The sequence below is a fragment of the Chiloscyllium plagiosum genome, unplaced genomic scaffold (genome assembly GCF_037043375.1).
Source record: "Chiloscyllium plagiosum isolate Xiang-an unplaced genomic scaffold, Cpla_swu_hap1 HiC_scaffold_19, whole genome shotgun sequence".
NCBI lineage: Eukaryota > Metazoa > Chordata > Chondrichthyes > Orectolobiformes > Hemiscylliidae > Chiloscyllium > Chiloscyllium plagiosum.
This window is the reverse complement of record NW_028270157.1, coordinates 22587542-22610274: the sequence shown is the minus strand read 5'-3', so window position 1 is coordinate 22610274 and position 22733 is coordinate 22587542. Positions and strand designations below refer to the sequence as shown.

General features: G+C 46.9%; 1 protein-coding gene across 1 annotated transcript in view; it reads right to left on the bottom strand.

The window, feature by feature from the left end:
* The window catches only part of tbc1d15 (TBC1 domain family, member 15), an 85605-nt gene extending 66185 nt beyond the window's left edge, over window positions 1-19420 (bottom strand). The window contains exon 1 of the mRNA XM_087997123.1: window positions 18048-19420. Within this exon, the coding sequence (XP_087853249.1) occupies window positions 18048-18071 (24 nt within the window). The 5' untranslated portion in view covers window positions 18072-19420. The remainder of the gene's footprint in view (window positions 1-18047) is intronic.
* Window positions 19421-22733: the final 3313 nt, after the last annotated feature.

Genomic DNA, 22733 nt, shown 5'->3' with positions numbered 1-22733 from the left:
AACACAGTAAAGAACTTGCCCCTGTCTGTGCTGTCTAGAACTAGAAAGGACAGTTTAGGAATAAGAGATAAGCCATTTATAATTGAGATGAGGAAAGATCTCTCAGGTGGTGCTTCTTTGTAACGCTGTATGCCAGAGGGCTTTGCAGGCTAAGTCATTGAGTATATTTAACATAGATATTGATTGTTTCCTAAAGTTAAATTATTAAGTAATATGCAGTAGTGCAGTAAAATGGCAATGAGATAGAAGGTCAATTGAAGGCTTAGTGGAATCCATAGGCTGACTGGCTTACTACTGTTTGTATTTCGTATATACCTACACAGGTGTCTTCATCCATTTTTACAATACATAGCTTCAAAAAATAATCAATGCAGTCGTAAAAGAAACTGGAAGATATAGGCTAACACTCATGCAAGAAAACTGTTGTCATGATAAAGAAAGAAGATAGAGATGGAAATGTGTTGCTGGAAAAGCGCAGCAGGTCAGGCAGAATCTAGGGAACAGGAGAATCGACGTTTCGGGCATTAGCCCTTCTTTTAAAGAAAGAAGATATTCCAGTAAGCAAATAGCACAGTAAAGAAGCAAGTTAGAACATGTCAGTCAATTTAACTGTCTGTGAAACACTAACCTCTGATATTAAACACAGCATTGAGGTACAAAAAAAAGGATTAGACAAGGCAAAAATGATTTTACTAAATTAAGCAATAGTCAAACAAATGTCAGCTTGAGTCTTGAAACATGAAAACATGTACAAAAATGTAATCCTTGATGATACAGTGAATAAGGGGGAACCAGCTCCCATTTTTCCAGTCTCCATAATGAGTCACAACAAAGGTTTAAGTTCTTCTTAGCATGAGCCACACCTCTCCTCAACAAAAAAATATGGTTGACTTTTACCACAGCAGTAAGGAGCCAATTGCAAGATTGCCTTAAGATAAAAATAAAAACAAGTTTAGTAGCTGCTAGTCCTAAAAATAATAATAAAAATGTGATACAGTCTTTGTGTAGTCACTTCAGCCTTCATCCACACACAGGTACGAAAGGATGGTGCCCACTACAAAGATAAAAGAATATATTGTTTAAAGTCCTTTGAGTGACCTCATAATGTATGGTTTTAACCTGAATTCACAATTGATTTGTTGGATTCTTGGACTGTCTCCAGAAGCAAATACTTGCAGCTATCTTTTAAGTCCTTGGCATTCTGATGGTCCTTTACAGTCAGTGCTGTAACAAATGTTTTTCTTCTCGAGAGTCAGAGAGAGAGAAAGGGAGAGCCATTTCCAGTTCTAAATCTCTCCTGTTTTGTAAAAGGAGCTCCTCAAAATATAATCTGTGTAATATTCTGTGCCTGGGGAAGTTATGTGCTTAGGCTTCATAATTGTATACAAGGTTCCATGTCCAACATGTGACATTTCTTACAGTGGCGGGATTAAAATAAGAAATTAAAGCCTTTTCATGCATTTCATGGGGCGGGTGGTGAGAGTAGACTGGTTTCATTGTCCTTTGGCAGAAACGTTAGTATCAGCTCAGACTGACTTGTTGATTTTGTGAAGGATTTTTTACAGAACTAAACAATATTGAAGAAAAAACATCAGCTTGAGTCTTGAATTGAGAATTTGTGTTCTAAAATGTTGTGCTTAGTGTTATGATCGGCTATGGTTACTCGAAGAATAACCAGTTTATGACCAACATTGGGGATGGAATCAAGTGATGGCAGTGGTTATTTAAGTAAATATTTTTGACTGCTTTTTAAAATCCACAATGTTTGGACAACAGCATTCAAAGATCTGTAGTCCCCATGTTTCATATCATTGTGTTACTTCCCTGATATGAGAAAATGGAATGTCGTCAATATTGTAATAAAGGGGTCAGAATGAAATAACTAGGAAGGCTGTAAAATAGTTACATAGTTTCTGGACTAATAATGCAGAACTCATTGCTCATGTTCTGAGGATACCGGGTTAAATCCTACCATGACAGATGGTGAACATAGAACAGGTCAGGACAGGCCCTTCAACCCACCATGTCTGTGCTGACCATGATGCCATTCTAAGTGAATCCCATGTGCCTGCATATAGTCTGTATCCCTCTATTCCCTGCCAGTTCATGTGTCTGTCTAAATGCCTCTTAAACACTGCTATCCTATCTGTTTCTATGACCTCTCCTAGCAGTGTGTTCCAGGATCTACTACTCTCCATGTAAAAATGTTGCCTTGCACATCTCCTTTAAACCCCCCCCCCCAACTTTAAACTTATGCCCCCTACTATCTGATATTTCCACCACAGGAAAAAGACTCTGGCTATCTGCCCTATCCATGCTTCTCATAAGGTTATACATTAGTTCACCACTCAGTCTTTGACAATCTAGCAAAAAAAATCCAAGTTTGTCCAACCTCTCCTTATAGCTACGACACTCTAGTCCAGGCAACTTCCTGGTAACAAAAACAGAAGTTGGTGGAAAAGCTCGGCAGGTCTGGCAGCATCTGTGGAGAGGAATCAGAATTAACATTTCAGGTTCAGTGACCCTTCAAGAATGGCAAATCTTTTCTGCACCTTCTCTAACGCCTCCACGTCTTTCCTATAGTGTGGCAATCAGAATTGCACACAATACTCCAAATATGGCCAAACTAAAATTCTTATACAATTGCAACATGACTGGCAAGCATACCTTATGCCTTTTTTACCACCTTATACACCGGTATGCCACTTTCAGGGAATTGTGGACTTGCACCCCAAGATACCTCTGTATATCAATGCTCCTAAGTGTCCTGCCATTTACTGTATATTTATTTTTTGCATTTGATCTCCCAAAGTGCATTACCTCACACTTGTCTGGAATAAACCCCATCTGCCATTTTTCCACCCAACTTTCCAACTGATCTATATCCTGTTGTATTTTTTCACAACATTCAACACTATCCACAACTCCAGACATCAGACCACCTACATTTTTATCTAAATAACTAATTTACATGACAAAGAACAGTCCCAGTACTGATCCTTGGGAAACATCACTGGTCGCAGTGGTTCTGGAGCAGCGGACGGCATGAGGAAATAGTCTCGGAGCAGCGGCTGACCCAGGGATGTAGTCTTGGAGCAGCAGCCCGCTCAGGGAAGTAGTACCAGTCCAGCGGCCGGCGCGGGAAAGTAGTTTCAGAGTAGCGTTCAGCACAGTTAAGTCGTTCTAGACAGCAGCCGGCGCAGGGAAATAGTCTCGAAGAAGCGGCCAGCGCGGGGAAGTAGTCTCGGAACAGTGGCCGGCGCAGGGAAGTAGTCTTGGAACAGTGGCTGGCGCGGGGAAGTAGTCTCGGAGCAGCGGCCGGCGCGGGGAAGTAGTCTAGGAACAGCGGCCGGCGCGGGGAAGTAGTCTCGGAGCAGTGAACGGTACGGGGTAGTAGTCTCGGAGCAATGACCGGTACGGGGAAGTAGTCTCGGAGCAGTGACCGGTACGGGGAAGTAGTCTCGGAGCAGTGACCGGTACGGGGAAGTAGTCTCGGAGCAGTGACCGGTACAGGGTAGTAGTTCCGGAGCAGTGACCGGTACGGGGAAGTAGTGTCAGAGCAGTGACCGGTACGGGGAAGTAGTTCCAGAGCAGTGACCGGTACGGGAAAGTAGTCTCGGAGCAGTGACCGGTACGGGGAAGTAGTTCCGGAGCAGTGACCGGTACGGGGAAGTAGTTCCGGAGCAGTGACCGGTACGGGGAAGTAGTGTCAGAGCAGTGACCGGTACGGGGAAGTAGTTCCGGAGCAGTGACCGGTACGGGGAAGTAGTGTCGGAGCAGTGACCGGTACGGGGAAGTAGTTCCGGAGCAGTGACCGGTACGGGGAAGTAGTGTCGGAGCAGTGACCGGTACGGGGTAGTAGTCTCGGAGCAGTGACCGGTACGGGGAAGTAGTGTCGGAGCAGTGACCGGTACGGGGAAGTAGTTCCGGAGCAGTGACCGGTACGGGGAAGTAGTTCCGGAGCAGTGACCGGTACGGGGAAGTAGTGTCAGAGCAGTGACCGGTACGGGGAAGTAGTTCCAGAGCAGTGACCGGTACGGGGAAGTAGTCTCGGAGCAGTGACCGGTACGGGGAAGTAGTTCCGGAGCAGTGACCGGTACGGGGAAGTAGTTCCGGAGCAGTGACCGGTACGGGGTAGTAGTCTCGCAGCAGTGACCGGTACGGGGAAGTAGTCTCGGAGCAGTGACCGGTACGGGGAAGTAGTTCCGGAGCAGTGACCGGTACGGGGTAGTAGTCTCGGAGCAGTGACCGGTACGGGGAAGTAGTTCCGGAGCAGTGACCGGTACGGGGAAGTAGTTCCGGAGCAGTGACCGGTACGGGGAAGTAGTTCCGGAGCAGTGACCGGTACGGGGAAGTAGTTCTGGAGCAGTGACCGGTACGGGGTAGTAGTCTCGGAGCAGTGACCGGTACGGGGAAGTAGTTCCGGGGCAGTGACCGGTACGGGGAAGTAGTTCCGGAGCAGTGACCGATACGGGGAAGTAGTCCTGGAGAAGTGACCGGTACGGGGAAGTAGTCTCGGAGCAGTGACCGGTACGGGGAAGTAGTCTCGGAGCAGTGACCGGTACAGGGTAGTAGTCTCGGAGCAGTGACCGGAATGGGGTAGTAGTCTCGGAGCAGTGCCCGGTACGGGGAAGTAGTCCTGGAGAAGTGACCGGTACGGGGAAGTAGTCTCGGAGCAGTGACCGGTACGGGGAAGTAGTTCTGGAGCAGTGACCGGTACGGGGAAGTAGTCTCGGAGCAGTGCCCGGTACGGGGAAGTAGTTCTGGAGCAGTGACCGGTACGGGGAAGTAGTCTCGGAGCAGTGATGGGTACGGGGAAGTAGTTCTGGAGCAGTGACCGGTACGGGGAAGTAGTCTCGGAGCAGTGACCGGTACGGGGAAGTAGTTCTGGAGCAGTGACCGGTACGGGGAAGTAGTCTCGGAGCAGTGACCGGTACGGGGAAGTAGACTCGGAGCTGTGACCGGTACGGGGAAGTAGTTCTGGAGCAGTGACCGGTACGGGGAAGTAGTTCTGGAGCAGTGACCGGTACGGGGAAGTAGTCTCGGAGCAGTGACCGGTACGGGGAAGTAGTTCTGAAGCAGTGACCGGTACGGGGAAGTAGTCTCGGAGCAGTGACCGGTACGGGGAAGTAGTCTCGGAGCAGTGACCGGTACGGGGAAGTAGTCTCGGAGCAGTGACCGGTACGGGGAAGTAGTCTCGGAGCAGTGACCGGTACAGGGAAGTAGCTCCGGGGCAGTGACCGGTACGGGGAAGTAGTTCCGGGGCAGTGACCGGTACGGGGAAGTAGTTCCGGGGCAGTGCCCAGTACGGGGAAGTAGTTCCGGAGCAGTGACCGGTACGGGGAAGTAGTCTCGGAGCAGTGACCGGTACGGGGAAGTAGTTCCGGAGCAGTGACCGGTACGGGGAAGTAGTCTCGGAGCAGTGACCGGTACAGGGAAGTAGTCTCGGAGCAGTGACCGGTACGGGGTAGTAGTCTCGGAGCAGTGACCGGTACGGGGAAGTAGCTCCGGGGCAGTGACCGGTACGGGGATGTAGTTCCGGGGCAGTGACCGGTACGGGGAAGTAGTTCCGGGGCAGTGCCCAGTACGGGGAAGTAGTTCCGGAGCAGTGACCGGTACGGGCAAGTAGTCCTGGAGAAGTGACCGGTACGGGGAAGTAGTCTCGGAGCAGTGACCGGTACAGGGAAGTAGTCTCGGAGCAGTGACCGGTACGGGGAAGTAGTTCTGGAGCAGTGACCGGTACGGGGTAGTAGTCTCGGAGCAGTGACCGGTACGGGGAAGTAGCTCCGGGGCAGTGACCGGTTCGGGGAAGTAGTTCCGGGGCAGTGACCGGTACGGGGAAGTAGTTCCGGAGCATTGACCGGTACGGGGAAGTAGTTCCGGAGCAGTGACCGGTACGGGGAAGTAGTCCTGGAGCAGTGACCTGTACGGGGAAGTAGTTCCGGAGCAGTGACCGGTACGGGGAAGTAGTCTCGGAGCAGTGACCGGTACGGGGAAGTAGTCTCGGAGCAGTGACCGGTACGGGGAAGTAGTTCCGGAGCAGTGACCGGTACGGGGTAGTAGTCTCGGAGCAGTGACCGGTACGGGGTAGTAGTCTCGGAGCAGTGACCGGTACGGGGAAGTAGTCTCGGAGCAGTGACCGGTACGGGGAAGTAGTCTCGGAGCAGTGACCGGTACGGGGTAGTAGTTCCGGAGCAGTGACCGGTACGGGGTAGTAGTCTCGGAGCAGTGACCGGTACGGGGAAGTAGTCTCGGAGCAGTGACCGGTACGGGGTAGTAGTTCTGGAGCAGTGACCGGTACGGAGAACTAGTCTAGGAGCAGTGACCGGTACGGGGTAGTAGTCTCGGAGCAGTGACCGGTACAGGGTAGTAGTTCTGGAGCAGTGACCGGTACGGGGAAGTAGTCTCGGAGCAGTGACCGGTACGGGGAAGTAGTTCTGGAGCAGTGACCGGTACGGGGAAGTAGTCTCGGAGCAGTGCCCGGTACGGGGAAGTAGTCTCGGAGCAGTGACCGGTACGGGGAAGTAGTCTCGGAGCAGTGACCGGTACGGGGAAGTAGTCTCGGAGCAGTGACCGGTACGGGGTAGTAGTCTCGGAGCAGTGACCGGTACGGGGAAGTAGTCTCGGAGCAGTGACCGGTACGAGGGAGTAGTTCCGGAGCAGTGACCGGTACGGGGACGTAGTCTCGGAGCAGTGACCGGTACGGGGAAGTAGTTCCGGAGCAGTGACCGGTACGGGGTAGTAGTGTCAGAGCAGTGACCGGTACGAGGGAGTAGTTCCGGAGCAGTGACCGGTACAGGGAAGTAGTGTCGGAGCAGTGACCGGTACGGGGAAGTAGTTCCGGAGCAGTGACCGGTACGGGGAAATAGTTCCGGAGCAGTGACCGGTACGGGGAAGTAGTCTCGGAGCAGTGACCGGTACGGGGAAGTAGTTCCGGAGCAGTGACCGGTACGGGGAAGTAGTTCCGGAGCAGTGACCGGTACGGGGAAGTAGTCTCGGAGCAGTGACCGGTACGGGGAAGTAGTGTCGGAGCAGTGACCGGTACGGGGAAGTAGTTCCGGAGCAGTGACCGGTACGGGGAAGTAGTTCCGGAGCAGTGACCGGTACGGGGAAGTAGTGTCGGATCAGTGACCGGTACGGGGAAGTAGTCTCGGAGCAGTTATCGGTACGGGATGTAGTCTCGGAGCAGTGACCGGTACGGGGTAGTAGTCTCGGAGCAGTGACCGGTACGGGGAAGTAGTTCCGGAGCAGTGACCGGTACGGGGAAGTAGTGTCAGAGCAGTGACCGGTACGGGGAAGTAGTTCCGGAGCAGTGACCGGTACGGGGAAGTAATCTCGGAGCAGTGACCGGTACGGGGAAGTAGTTCCGGAGCAGTGACCGGTACGGGGAACTAGTTCCGGAGCAGAGACTGGTACGAGGGAGTAGTTCCGGAGCAGTGACCGGTACGGGGTAGTAGTGTCGGTGCAGTGCCCAGTACGGGGAAGTAGTTCCGGAGCAGTGACCGGTACGGGGAAGTAGTGTCAGAGCAGTGACCGGTACGGGGAAGTAGTTTCGGAGCAGTGACCGGTACGGGGAAGTAGTCTCGGAGCAGTGACCGGTACGGGGAAGTAGTTCCGGAGCAGTGACCGGTACGGGGTAGTAGTCTCGGAGCAGTGACCGGTATGGGCAAGTAGTTCCGGAGCAGTGACCGGTACGTGGAAGTAGTTCCAGAGCAGTGACCGGTACGGGGAAGTAGTTCCAGAGCAGTGACCGGTACGGGGAACTAGTTCCGTATCAGTGACCGGTACGGGGAAGTAGTTCCGGAGCAGTGACCGGTACGGGGTAATAGTCTCGGAGCAGTGACCGGTACGGGGAAGTAGTCTCGGAGCAGTGACCGGTACGGGGAAGTAGTGTCGGAGCAGTGACTGGTACGGGGAAGTAGTTCCGGAGCAGTGACCGGTACGGGGAAGTAGTTCCGGAGCAGTGACCGGTACGGGGAAGTAGTGTCGGAGCAGTGACCGGTACGGGGAAGTAGTCTCGGAGCAGTGACCGGTACGGGGTAGTAGTCTCGAAGCAGTGACCGGTACGGGGAAGTAGTTCCAGAGCAGTGACCGGTACGGGGAAGTAGTGTCAGAGCAGTGACCGGTACGGGGAAGTAGTTCCGGAGCAGTGACCGGTACGGGGAACTAGTTCCGGAGCAGTGACCGGTACGAGGGAGTAGTTCCGGAGCAGTGACCGGTACGGGGAAGTAGTGTCAGAGCAGTGACCGGTACGGGGAAGTAGTTCCGGAGCAGTGACCGGTACGGGGAAGTAGTCTCGGAGCAGTGACCGGTACGGGGAAGTAGTTCCGGAGCAGTGACCGGTACGGGGTAGTAGTCTCGGAGCAGTGACCGGTATGGGCAAGTAGTTCCGGAGCAGTGACCGGTACGTGGAAGTAGTTCCAGAGCAGTGACCGGTACGGGGAAGTAGTTCCAGAGCAGTGACCGGTACGGGGAACTAGTTCCGTATCAGTGACCGGTACGGGGAAGTAGTTCCGGAGCAGTGACCGGTACGGGGAACTAGTTCCGTATCAGTGACCGGTACGGGGAAGTAGTTCCGGAGCAGTGACTGGTACGGGGTAATAGTCTCGGAGCAGTGACCGGTACGGGGAAGTAGTCTCGGAGCAGTGACCGGTACGGGGAAGTAGTCTCGGAGCAGTGACCAGTACGGGGAAGTAGTTCCGGAGCAGTGACCAGTACGGAGAAGTAGTCTTGGCACAGTGACCGGTACGGGGAAGTAGTTCTGGAGCAGTGACCGGTACAGGGAAGGAGTCTTGGAGCAGTGACCGTTACAGGGAAGTAGTTCCGGAGCAGTGACCGGTACGGGGAAGTCGTTCCGGAGCAGTGACCGGTACGGGGAAGTAGTCTCGGAGCAGTGACCGGTACGGGGAAGTAGTTCCGGAGCAGTGACCGGTACGGGGAACTAGTTCCGGAGCAGTGACCGGTACGGGGAAGTAGTTCCGGAGCAGTGACCGGTACGGGGAAGTAGTGTCGGAGCAGTGACCGGTACGGGGTAGTAGTTCCGGAGCAGTGACCGGTACGGGGAAGTAGTGTCGGAGCAGTGACCGGTACGGGGAAGTAGTGTCGGAGCAGTGACCGGTACGGGGAAGTAGTTCCGGAGCAGTGACCGGTACGGGGAAGTAGTGTCGGAGCAGTGACCGGTACGGGGAAGTAGTTCCGGAGCAGTGACCGGTACGGGGTAGTAGTGTCGGAGCAGTGACCGGTACGGGGAAGTAGTCTCGGAGCAGTGACCGGTACGGGGAAATAGTTCCGGAGCAGTGACCGGTACGGGGTAGTAGTTCCAGAGCAGTGACCGGTACGGGGAAGTAGTGTCAGAGCAGTGACCGGTACGGGGAAGTAGTTCCGGAGCAGTGACCGGTACGGGGAAGTAGTCTCGGAGCAGTGACCGGTACGGGGAAGTAGTTCCGGAGCAGTGACCGGTACGGGGAAGTAGTGTCAGAGCAGTGACCGGTACGGGGAAGTAGTTCCGGAGCAGTGACCGGTACGGGGAAGTAGTCTCGGAGCAGTGACCGGTACGGGGAAGTAGTTCCGGAGCAGTGACCGGTACGGGGTAGTAGTCTCGGAGCAGTGACCGGTATGGGCAAGTAGTTCCGGAGCAGTGACCGGTACGTGGAAGTAGTTCCAGAGCAGTGACCGGTACGGGGAAGTAGTTCCAGAGCAGTGACCGGTACGGGGAACTAGTTCCGTATCAGTGACCGGTACGGGGAAGTAGTTCCGGAGCAGTGACCGGTACGGGGTAATAGTCTCGGAGCAGTGACCGGTACGGGGAAGTAGTCTCGGAGCAGTGACCGGTACGGGGAAGTAGTCTTGGAGCAGTGACCAGTACGGGGAAGTAGTTCCGGAGCAGTGACCAGTACGGAGAAGTAGTCTTGGCACAGTGACCGGTACGGGGAAGTAGTTCTGGAGCAGTGACCGGTACAGGGAAGGAGTCTTGGAGCAGTGACCGTTACGGGGAAGTAGTTCAGGAGCAGCAGTGGCCGGCGCAGGGAATTAGTTCTGGACCTTTTTCCTGTCCAGGAGCAGCGGGAGATAGCAGCAGGTAGATAGGATAATGAAGAAGGCGTTTGGTATGCTTTCCTTTATTGGTCAGAGTATTGAGTACAGGAGTTGGGACGTCATGTTGCGGCTTTACAATGGTTAGGCCGCTGTTGGAATATTGCGTGCAATTCTGGTCTCCTTCCTATCGGAAAGATGTTTTGAAACTTGATAGGGTTCAGAAAAGATTTACAAGGATGTTGCCAGGATTGGAGGATTTGAGCTATAGGGAGATGCTGAACAGGCTGGGGCTGTTTTCCTGAAGTGTCGGAGGCAGAGGGGTGACCTTATAGAGGTTTACAAAATTATGAGGGCATGGACAAGGTAAAAAGGCAAAGTCTTTTCTCTGGGGTTGGGGAATCCAGAACTAGAGAGCATAGATTTAGGTTGAGGGGGGAAAGATATAAAAGAGACCTATGGGGCACCTTTTTCACACAGAAGGTAGTACATGTATGGAATGAGCTGTCCGAGGAAGTGGTGGAGGCTGGTACAATTGCAACATTTAAGAGGCATTTGGATGGGTATATGAATAGGAGGGTTTGGAGGGATATGGGCTGGGTGCTGGCAGGTGGGACTACATTGGGTTGGGATATCTGGTTGGCATGGACGGGTTGGACCGAAGGGTCTGTTTCCATGCTGTACATTTCTATGACTCTATGAGACAGAGTGGAGGTGATGTGCAGACCAGGAGGGTGCCGGGAGGGTAAGGAAACTGTTTAAACTCTCACCTTCAATGCCTGCAGCTTTTTTCCTGTCCGGGAGCAGTGGGAGAGAAAGCGGAGGTGACATGGAGACGAGAAGGTTGCCAGGAAAGTAAAGACTTAGTATATATTTGGGCAGCGGCTAATCCCGCGATACTACATGTGTATTTTCTCCCCGGCCCCGCCTTCTCTAACCAGAAGAAGAAGACTCTGTAATGGTAAGGTTCTTTATTTTTCTCTTTATTTTCTTTCATATATTTAAGTGCCTTGTTTGGTTTTAGTTAGTTGATATAAAGCTAAGGTTTACAATGGCATGGGACCTCAGACCCGTGGCATCTGCATCTTGTCTGATGTGGGAGCTCAGCCACGTTCCTGATTCTTACACTTGCAAGAAGTGTGTCCAGCTGCAGCTCTTGTTTGACCGCATGGAGCTCTGGAGCTGTGGATGGACACACTGTGGACATCTGCGATGATGAGGAGGTTGGGGGTAGCATGTTAAGTGAACTGGTCACACTGCAGTTTAGAATTGCTGAGAGAGACAGTGAATGGGTGACCAAAAGGCAGAAAAAGAGGAGGAAGCCAGTGCAGGTGTCCCCTGTGGTCATCTCCCTCCAAAACAGGTATACCATTTTGGATACTGTTGGGGGAGATGGCTCACTGGGGAGGACAGCAGTTGCCAAGATCATGGCAACGTGGTGGGCACTGCTGTTCAGAAGGGCGGGAAAAAGACTCTTAGGGCCATAATCATAGGGGATTCTATTGTAAGGGGAGTAGATTGGCGGTTCTATAGCCGAAAACGAGTCTCCTGGATGGTATGTTGCCTCACAGTTGCTCGGGTCATTGATGTCACCGATCAGCTGCAGAGTATTCTAAAAGGTGAAAAGCATATAGGCACCAACGATATAAGTAAAAAAATGAGATGAGGTCCTGAAAGCAGAATTCAGGGAGCTCGGAGAGAAGTTAAAAAGGAGGACCTCAAAGGTAGTGATTGGTTGAGTAGCAGAAAGCACAGGGGACTGTCAAAGAATACAGGAGAATATAGATAGACTGGAGAGTTGGGCGAAGAAGTGGCAGATGGAATTCAATCCAGGTAATTGAGAGGTGATGCATTTTGGGAAGTCTAATTCTGCAGCAAATTATACAGTAAGCGGAAGATCCTTGGGAAAGGTTGATGGGCAGAGAGATCTGGGCGTTCAGGTCCATTGTACCTTGAAGGTTGCTGTACAGGTGGATAGAGGGGTCAAGAAGGCATATGGTATGCTTGCCTTCATTGGACGGGGTATTGAGTGGAAGAGCTGGCAGGTCATGTTAAAATTGTACAAGACCTTGGTTCGGCCACATTTAGAATGCTGTATACAGTTTTGGTGGCCACATTACCAAAAGGATATGGATGCTTTGGAGAGAGTGCAGAGAAGGTTTACGAGGATGTTGCCTGGTATGGAAGGTGCTAGCTATGAAGAGGGGTTGAGTAGATTAGGTTTATTTTCATTAGAAAAAAGGAGATTGAGGGGCGACCTGATTGAGATCTACAAAATCATCAAGGATAAAGACAGGGGTAGATAGAGATAAGCTTTTTCCCAGGGTGAAGGATTCAATAACGAGAAGTTACAATTTCAAGGTGAGAGGTGAAGAGTTTAAAGGGGATACACATGGCAAGTACTTTACACAGAAGTTGGTAGGTGCCTGGAACGTGTTGCCAGCAGAGGTAGTAGAGGCAGGCACGGTAGATTCATTTAAGATGCGTTTGGACAGATGGATGAGTAGGTGGGGAGCAGAGGGATACAGATGCTTAGGAACTGGGCAACAGGTTTAGACAGTGGATTTGGATCAGCTCAGACATGGAGGGCCGAAGGGCCTGTTCTGGAGCTGTAAACTTTCTCTGTTCTTTAGCAACAGCAGCCGACACAGAGAAGTAGTCTCGGAGCAGTGGCCAGCCTGGGCAAGTAGTTCTGGAGTAGCAGCCAGCCCAGGGAAGTAGTCTTGGAGAAAACTTACCTTGGAGCAGCTAAGAGCCAGTGCGAAGCAGACTGGAGGCTTGGAGCTGAGTGGGGACAGTTGGACTGGACCTGGCATGGGTGGTCAGACCATGTGTGGTAACCCCAGTATGTAGCAACTGCAATTTAACGCTTATTTGAAATCTGTTTTGTCTGACTGTAGTCAAATCTTTAGCTGTGTCTTATTTCTAACTTATTCTTTAAATGCTGAAAACTACTTCTTGTTTTTTTTTCTCCTCTCTATCTAATACAGGGAAATAAAAGAGCAGAGTCCTTCACTCACACTGATCCAGCTCCCTCACAGCCAGCTCTCAGAGTGAACAGAACCTCTGACACTCCTGTTTTCTTTCCCCTTCCCCTGCCGAACTGCGGTAGTGCTTATATTTTTACTTCATGTTTTATATTCTATTCTATCTTCTATGACTGAGCCAATTTTGTATCCAACTTACCATCACCCCACTATACCATGTGATTTAATCTTTTGGACCTTCTGAAATGGTATGAGCATCCCTAATTGCCCTCAAAGAGATGTGGTGAGCCATCTTCTTTAACAACTGCATTCTGAGGGTATAGGGTCACCTACAGTGGTGTTAGGAAGGGAGCCCTAGGATTTCTACTCAGTGACAGTGAAAGAACAGTGATATATTTCAAAGTCAAGATTGTGTGTAGCTCGAGGAAAACTTGCAGGTGGTGGTATCCCACGCATCTGTTGACTTTGTCCTTCTAGATGGTAAGGACCCTTGGTGAAATTTTGCAGTGCATCTTGTAGGTGTACGTACTGCTCCTACGGTGTTTTGATGGTGGGTGAAGTTAATTGAATTGACCTGAACTTATTGTCACGTACCGAGGCATAGTGAAAAGCTTTGTCTTGCGAGACAGATCACATTGTTAAGTAGCATAGATAGTAGTAAATAATAGATAAACAGCGGCAAAAAACACAGGTACAAGCGAACGTTAAGAGTTTGTGAGTCCATTCAGTATTCTTACAACAGTAGGGCAGGGACTGTTGTGAAACCAGCTGGTACATGTGTTCAGGCTTCTGTACCTTCTCCCCGATGGTAGAAGTTGTAGAAAAACATTACCAGGGTGGGATGGATCTTTAAGAATGCTGGCGGCCTTTCCGTGACATCAGGCCTGGTAGATGGATTCTATAGATGGGAGGTTGGCCTTTGTGATTGCCCGGGCCAAGTTCACCACACTCTGTAACCGTCTCCGATCTTGAATGGTACAGTTGCCATACCAGGTAGTGATACATCGAGACAGAATGCTCTTGATGGCGCACGTATAAAAGTTGACAAGAGTGCTGAAGGTTGTGGATGCAATGCCAATCAAATGGGCTGAATGGTGTCAAACTTCTTGAGTTTTTTAGATCCTGAACTCAAACTACCAGTTGGAGAGTATTGTGCAAACAAAAGATGAGTTATTTGTGTCCAAATTACTAGCCTCTGACCTGCTCTCGTAGTTTTTTGTTCACTTTGGAAATGGATGTCCCTGGCTGATCTGGCTTGCCTAGTTGCCCTTGAGATGATGGTGAATATTTATATAACTTATTATTTATATAGCTTGTCCAGTTCAGTTTCTCATTAATGATAACTGCCAGTATATTTATAATGAGAAATTTAGCAATGGCAATGCCATTGAATGTCAAGGACCTGTGGTTGGATTCTCTCTTGTTGGAATTTGTCATTATCTGGGACGTGTGTCACAAACATTATTTGCCAGTTATCAGCCCAAGCCTGGTACTGTCCAGGTCTAATTGCACATAGTACAGACTGATTCAGTATTGGAGTTGTCACAAATGGTGCTGGATATTGTGTAGTCATTAATAAGTGAATTTCTAACTTATGATGGACAGAAAATCATTGATGAAAATGGTTGGATGTAGGACAAGCCTCAATTACAATCACATTCCATTATGGTGGGTTTGATAATGACCAGTGGAGAGTACTCCCCGAATCCCATCGACTCCAGTTTTATTCTCATTTCTTGATGTCATACTTAGTCAAATGTTGCCTTGGGCAGTCACTCACATCATGTCTGTTGATCATTTCTTTTGTACATATTTGGACTGAGGCTGTAATGAGGTCAGAAGCCACATGGCTTTGGTGGAACCAAAATGGTCATTGCCCTAAAAGGAGTGTGGTGAGGTCATTGAGCACGTAATTACTTCACGAGTTGCACTTGATGATCCTTTCCATCACTTTGTTGATGATTGAGTAGATTGATTCAGGTGTTAATCAGCTTTGTGAGATTTGTCTGACCTTTTGTGTACTGGACGTACTGGACATACAATTTTCCACATTGATAGATGTACTGGAACAGCTTGGCTAAGGGTGTGGCTTGTTATGGAGCTCCAGTCTTCAGTATAAGGAATGGTGTATTATTGCTAGAGTATTATCCGAGATCATAGCCTTTTAAATATCTACCACCTTGAACATTTCTTGCTAAACAAAATATTTCTTGCTATCACATGGAGTGAATTGAGTTGGTTAAAGACTGGGTGGGAACTTTAGGAGGAAGTTGAGGTAGATCATCCACTCAGCATGTGTAGCTAAAGATTGATGCAAATCCTTCAGCCTTGTCATTTGCACTGATGTTCTGGGCTTCCCTATTGTTGGATTGAGGATGTGAATATAAATATGTCTACAATGAAGTCCTCAACATTGACTCCGCATCTCATGAACTGAGGTCATGAAGAGGCAGTGGCCTTGGTGTTATCACTGGACTGTTAACCCAGAGGCACGTGTATTGTTCTGGGGACCCAAGTTTGAATCCCACAATGGCAATTGGGGGAATTTAAATTCAATAAAAATGACAACAATGAAATTGTGGTTGGAATAAGAATATAGGTGTCCTTTTTGGAAGGAAATTGCCACCCTTATCTAGTCTGGACTACAAGTGACTCCAGGCCAACAGCAATATGGTAGATTCTTAACTGCTGTTTGGGATGGGCAATAAATGTTAGCCTAAACACCCTTATCCCATGAATTAAGTTTTTAAAAAGTCGTGGGCAAGGAAACATCTTACTAGTCTAACTACTAAAAATTCCACCCCTTCCCCACAGCTGGTGAATCAACATTCCTCCATGCTGAACATCACTTTAGAGTACTAAGAGCACCAAATGTACTTTGATTGGGGACTTCAATAGGTATCAGTGAGAGAGGCTTACTCCACTACTGACTGAGCTTGACAAATCTTAACAACTCTTAAGCAGTCTGACAGACTTGATCTTAGGCAGGTGATGAAGGAACGAAGAAGGAAAGAAACTTGGAAAGAAATAAGAGTCTTTACAGGAAATAGGGTGCGAGAATGTATCGTCCAGGTAAATATGGGAGTCGGTGTGTTTATAGTGGATATTAGTGCCCAGAAAATGAAACAGAGATGTCAAGGAAGGGAAGGGAAGAGTCAGAGATGGACCAGATGAAAGCAAGGATGGGATGGAAATCAACGTACCTTTCCAATTCGAGACTCTATTCCATTCTCCAATTTCCTCCATCTCCATCGCATGTGTTCAGATGATGCCAACTTTGACAAGGGATCCTCCAAAATGCCTACCTTCTTCCTCAACTGAGGATTACCCAGCACAGTTGTTGGCAGGGCCCTCAACCGGATTTTAACCATCTCCTGCGCCAACCCTCACCAACTCTCTTCCCTCCCGCAACAACGATAGAGTTTCCCTGATCTACTATCGCACTAGCATCCACATCCAGAAATTCATTAGTCATCATTTCTGCCATCTCCAGTGAGATTTCGCTGGCCAACTACCAGCCACATATTCCCCTTCCCTTCTTTGTCCGCCTTCTGCAGTGACTGTTCCCTCTAGGCCACCTTAGTCCACTCTTCCTTCACTCCCAACATCCCCCCACATCCCCATGGTACCTTCCCCTTCAATTGCCGAATGTGTAACACTTGCCCATTTACATCCTCCCCCCTCAGTATTCAAAGGCACAAACACACCTTCCAGGTGAAGCAGCACTTTACCTGCACTTCACACAATCTAATCTATTGCATTTGCTGTCACAATGTGGTCTCCTCTACATTGGGGAAACAAAATATAGACTGGGTGACCGCTTCACAGAACACCTATGTTACACTTGTAAAAATGACCCTGAACTTCCAGCTACGTGTTACCTCAACACACCACCCTGTTCCCTGACCAGGCTTGCTGCAGTGCTCTAGCAAAGCTCAGCGTAAGCTTGGGGCCCTGAAGTTTCTAGATCTAATATACAGTTCTTTAACTTTAGAGCTTGAACTCTCCTATGTCCTTGACCCCGCCCCACAGGCCTTGTGATCTCACAGTCTGCTATTACACACTACTCATTGTTAGCCTCTAACACAGTCAATAGATATGGAGCTGGAAAAGCACAGGAGGTCAGACAGCATCTGTTAAGCAGGAAAGTGAACATTTCGGGCCAAAATCCTTTGTCAGGACACTTCATTAGCCATGAACAGTCTCCATTAACAGCTATTCATCCTCCTAACCAGATCATTATTCATTCCTTTGTCCAATTGTTTTTCTCTCTCTTGGGCTCTATCCCCACTTATGGTTTACTCCTTACCCCCTCCGCCCACATTATGTTCTGCATTAAAAAAAACATTTTCCTAGCTACCATCAGTTCTGAGGAAGGGTCACTGGACCTGAAACATTAACTCTGATTTCTCTTCACAGATGCTGAAAGACCTGCTGATCTTTTTCAGCAACTTCTGTTTTGATTTTGGACTTACGACATTCATAATTATTTCTGTTTCTTCTCTCAATCATGTTGTTTGGCAGTATCACCTTGCCAGATGGGATAGACGTTAACAGATCTAATACCATGCATCCGTAAGGCACCGTAAACCATCAGTAGCAGCAGAATTATATTCAATCACAATCTACAACCTCGTGATCCAGCATATCCCCATAAACATTAACTCAATCCATAACTCTAACCCATCAAGCCATATCAATAAAAAGTGCAGAAAGGCAAGCCAGAAGTCGCAACACTCATAGCTAAAACTGAGGTTTCAACCTCATGATGCTACATCACCAACTTTGTTGGCAGATATAGGACTAGTAGGGAAACTAATATTTGAAACTAACATTTTAGGATTGATTTAGTTCAGTTATAATCACAATTAATATATTTGATTAATCTGATATTACAGTGTGCTTAAATATAGCCAATATAGATTGACATTCTAGCATCATGTGACTTTATTTAGGTTTATTTGACAGAGAAATACAGCATGGGATTGTGCACAAGTGATGAGCATAACCTAAATGTTTTAGACTTACAGTTGTAAGGTCGACGAGCATCATTGTTGTTTAAGATCCAGATTTTGAAGGTTGAATAAGAGAGAGATATAGCAGACCCAAGCTTGATAGCCCTTATCATGGCCCAGCCAAGTCCTTGTACTAGTATTTTAAAAGATATAGCAATTAACTAAATGTAACCTTTGTATTCATTAGCTATATAACAAAGCAAGTTTGTAATTGAATAATCCTAGATTTAACTCATTTTGTAAAAAGTAGTATACTCTATAAACTTCCATATTAAAACAATATAAGTAGCATAAACTGTTTCCGAGCATTAAACTAAGTAGAACTAAACCAAGGAAAAACAAACTGGTAGTGATAAGTATATGAGGTAATGGGAATTTCATCACTTAAGTGAGGATTGAGACAGAAGTTCAAGATATGAATCATTGAGTCCAAATTACACATGCCTTCCTTTTCCTTTGAACAAAGAATATTTATCTTAGTAAAGTCACAATAACAAACTTAATGAAGTCTAAATTGGACTTAAGTGGCTCCCGTACTGGAGCTGCCATCAACATACTAAGATTTCCCCTCCTAGCTTGAGCTGTTTCAATTTAAGCTTCCTTCCTCTTTCCTGGAATTTTTGTTTGATGACCTAGTTCTAACTCTGCTGCTCCAATTTTAATTTTTCTCAGAACCTTCACCTTACAATTTAAGATGGTTTTACACTCATTTTATTATTTGTTTTCCTGACTATTCAGTGCAACTGAACCCTAAGTGCCTTGAAACATCTAAATCTTCCAAGGTCAGTACCAGTAATTGTTGGTCAGCTACGTTATTCGGTTCTGTGAATGTGGACATCTTAGCAATATAGTTTTACAGATCCAAAAAAGGTTTTTTACAGTGTGCTGTAACATGGCTTTTGAAGGAATTTTTTTTGCCACTCCAATTCTTTCATTTGCCTGCACATACAATCCTGAACAATAATCCCCCAATGTTGTAACAACCACGTGAGAGGGGGTGAACCAGTTTTTCCTCTTTCAAACCTTTATGGTCAGTCAAAACAAAGGTTTAAGTTCTTCCTAGTGTCAAGCTAAACTTTCTCCAATTAAAAACATCATTACCTAAATTTTACTAAAGCAATAAGGAGCCAATTACAAAGCTTTCTCAAGTTAAAAAAGAACAATTACCCACTAACCCGAACAGTAAGATAGCACCAAGCAACATCAGCATACACCTTTTGTACTGTCACTTCACCCAGAGATAAAGCAAGATAGTGTCAAGTGTCAAAGTACATTCATTTGAGTGTTTGTGTGATGCAAGGTTTTAACCCAAGATCACAATTTGGATTCTTGCAGCCATGAGCAGTTGCAAATATTGCAGTAATCTTTTAACTTTTGATTTCTTGTTGTACCCTTCCACTCAGTGCTGTAATCAGGCACATTTTGACTCAAGGCAGAGACAACACTTTTGCTATCCATTGATCAGTTCTGCAGCCCATAATCCATCTCTCCTGCCTTGCTGAATAAGCTCCTAGAAATATAAGAGAGCTGTATATTCTGTCCCCACAACAGTTATGAATTTAAGCTTAATTGTAGATGAGGTTTCATCTCCAACATACGAAGTTTCTAACAGTGGTGTAAAACAAAACTGGAGAGAAGGGCTTTTTCCGTACCTTTCATGGGGCTGATTCATCTAATTCTTTTAGGTAAAATGTCGATTGCAGCTCAGATTAATCTTTCACTAATCCAAATTGGATTCATGAACTTGGCCATCTTGTGTGGCATTGTACTCTTTTGCTACCTTACCCCACCCTCCTCTCTGACCTATACCCTCCATCCCCACCCCCATTCACATTGTACTCTTTGCCACCTTCTCCCCAGCCACCCCACCAACCCCATTTATCTCTCCACCCTGGAGGAGGCTTCCTGCCTCTATTCCTGATGAAGGGCTTTTGCCTGAAACGTCGATTTGCCTGCTCCTCGGATGCTGCCTGACCTGCTGTGCTTTTCCAGCACCACTCTGATCTAAACTCTGGTTTCCAGCATCTGCAGTCCTCACTTTTGCCATCTTGTGTGGGTCAAGTGAAGCCCTCTGTCCATTTAATTGTTTCAGTCCATCAAAATCCCCAGTATTAAATAATTCACTGGAATTCAAAATTCAACAATTTGTGCTTTAGATCATCTTGACGTTAGTCAGTAATGAATTACAGATGTGGAGTTCAGCGATTGGGAAAAAGAAAATAAAATCGACAGTATAAAACGTTGGTGATTAAAAAGGAACCCAAGAGGGAATTGGGTTGAGTAAGTAATTAACATAGTATTAATTGAGACCAGAAGAACAAGAGGAAACATAAAAACCACAAGGAGACAAATGAAGTTCTATGGATCTTAAGCAGAAAAGTTGGAGTGCCTAATCACTACCAGTAGGATTGACAGAAGAACAGACAGCTGGCACCAAAGAAAGCAGCTGGACAACATTAGAGACTGTCTTAAACAGAATTCCAATAAGGTTAAACAGTTGTTGCTATGAAGACTATAGTCACTTCCATCACTTGGCATAGCACTTAAGGTAATAAAGTGTATTAAAGAATGTATTAAAATGGATCCATGATTTGATTAATTTAATCTCCTGATGAAATTTTTTGAATTAATATAACTAATTTCCAAATTTAGACTGGGAGTTAAGTGTAGTAGATAAACATTCACCAGGTGTCAAAGCAGTTTACTTGCAATAGGATAAACTTTATACAACTATGTACCTTTTATAATTTGAATTTGTGTGCCCTTCTACTACTCTTACTTTATTCCAGATTAAAGTTTCCTAAATCATTTACTATCTTATACAAGTCTAAGATCATCTCTCTGGGTTGAAAGGTCAGACTCAAACCCCTCAAACTAGAGACCAGCTTTCAATGTTTGAACGTCATCCTTGTTTTTTGGCATCCAAAACCACCACATTGCTTGAGTCACTGGCTGACCATAGCACACTAACAATCTCCTCTTGTAACATAATTCAACTGGACAAGTTCTTGTCTTCCCAAATTTGAATATCCGCAGAGAAATTTCTGTCCTGCCATAGTACCAAAATATTTCTCATTGAAATCACAAATGATTACTTATTTGACCATACAAAATAAACGGGAACATCTTGATTTGTCTACAGTTTTGTCCCTCCCTGTAAACCCCTCCAATCATTGGAGAAATCTGCACTTGTCCACTCTGGACCCTCAAGCCTTCCCAATTTAATAACTACCCTAAAATAAAACAAAAGTACTGAGGATGCTGTAAATCAGAAACAAAAATAGAAGTTGCCAGAAAAGCTCAGCAGGTCTGGTAGCAGATGTGAAGAGAAATTAAAGTTAACATTTTGGTCCAGTGACCCTTCCTCAGAAGGCCATCTCCCCTGTCTGGCTGAAATGTCTTACTTAACTTTATAGATTTCATGTGAAATACCTTGGAATAAAATATTATTATGTAATTTGCTCTCAAGGCAGAGGTAGATATTCTTGACAAACAAGGGAGTTCAAGGGAGTTAAAGGGGCGGCACAGTGGTTAGCACTGCTGCCTCACAGCACCAGGATCCCAGGTTCAATTACAGCTTAGGGTGACTGTCTGTCTGTGTGGAGTTTGCACATTCTCCACATGTCTGCGTGGGTTTCCTCCAGGTGTTCCAGTTTCCTCCCACAGCTCACTGATGTGCAGTTCAAGTGAACTGGCCATGCTAAATTGTCCATAGTGTTAGGTGTGTCAGTCAGAGGGAAATGGGTCTGGGTGGGTTACACTTCTGAGGGTCAGTGTGGACTGGTTGGGCCGAAGGGCCTGTTTCTACACTGTAGGGAATCTAATCCAATCTATTATTCGGAGATGCCGGTGTTGGACTGGTGTATCTCACTTTTTAGATTGGAATCAATCTAAACATCAGGTCATAGACAGAGAACACAGGGGGCTAACACCTTCAACATATTGTCTAGCTATCACCATTGTTAACAGATAACCCGAGAATGCAACTTTTAAAAAAAGGGTTTTGTGATTTACACATGAAAGAAGTGAAACTATCACAGTGTTCTAACAGATGAAAGGCTTAACAGACAATCAATTCTTCAATGTATAATTTCAGTTACATCACACTGCAAATGTTTGCTATAAATTCTGTGTTACCGATCGAGCCCTCCACAATCACCGATGAAGGAGCGTCGCTCCGAAAGCTAGTGTGCTTCCAATTAAACCTGTTGGACTATAACCTGGTGTTGTGTGATTTTTAATTTTGTAATCCAATCTAGGTTATCAGGGATAGGTAAGAATCAGATCAGTCTTGAATTTATTGAATGGCAAATTAGGGATTATAAGATTTACTCCATCCCAAATTTGCATATCATCTAAAGAAGCATTACTCTGTGCCCTTGGTTGTTATTGATGTGATAATGCTAAAGTTAAGTGCTGATAATCAATAGCATTGTTACAGAGATCTGAAGAGATGCTATAAATGGCCATGTTTATCACCCTTTTTGAAACAAATACTCTGCCATTTTGCAAAGCAGTAATAAGTACACTATTCATTGATTTTCCAATGATTGTTAGTCTCTTGAAATCTCTATCAAACTTCTAAAGTTTTTCCCATCTAATTCATCTCAAAGTCCAATATTTTGACTGGATACTTTTCAGCTGTTACATCATCGCTTGTATTTTTCTCTTGGGATGGTGCAATGAAATTTACTATTAC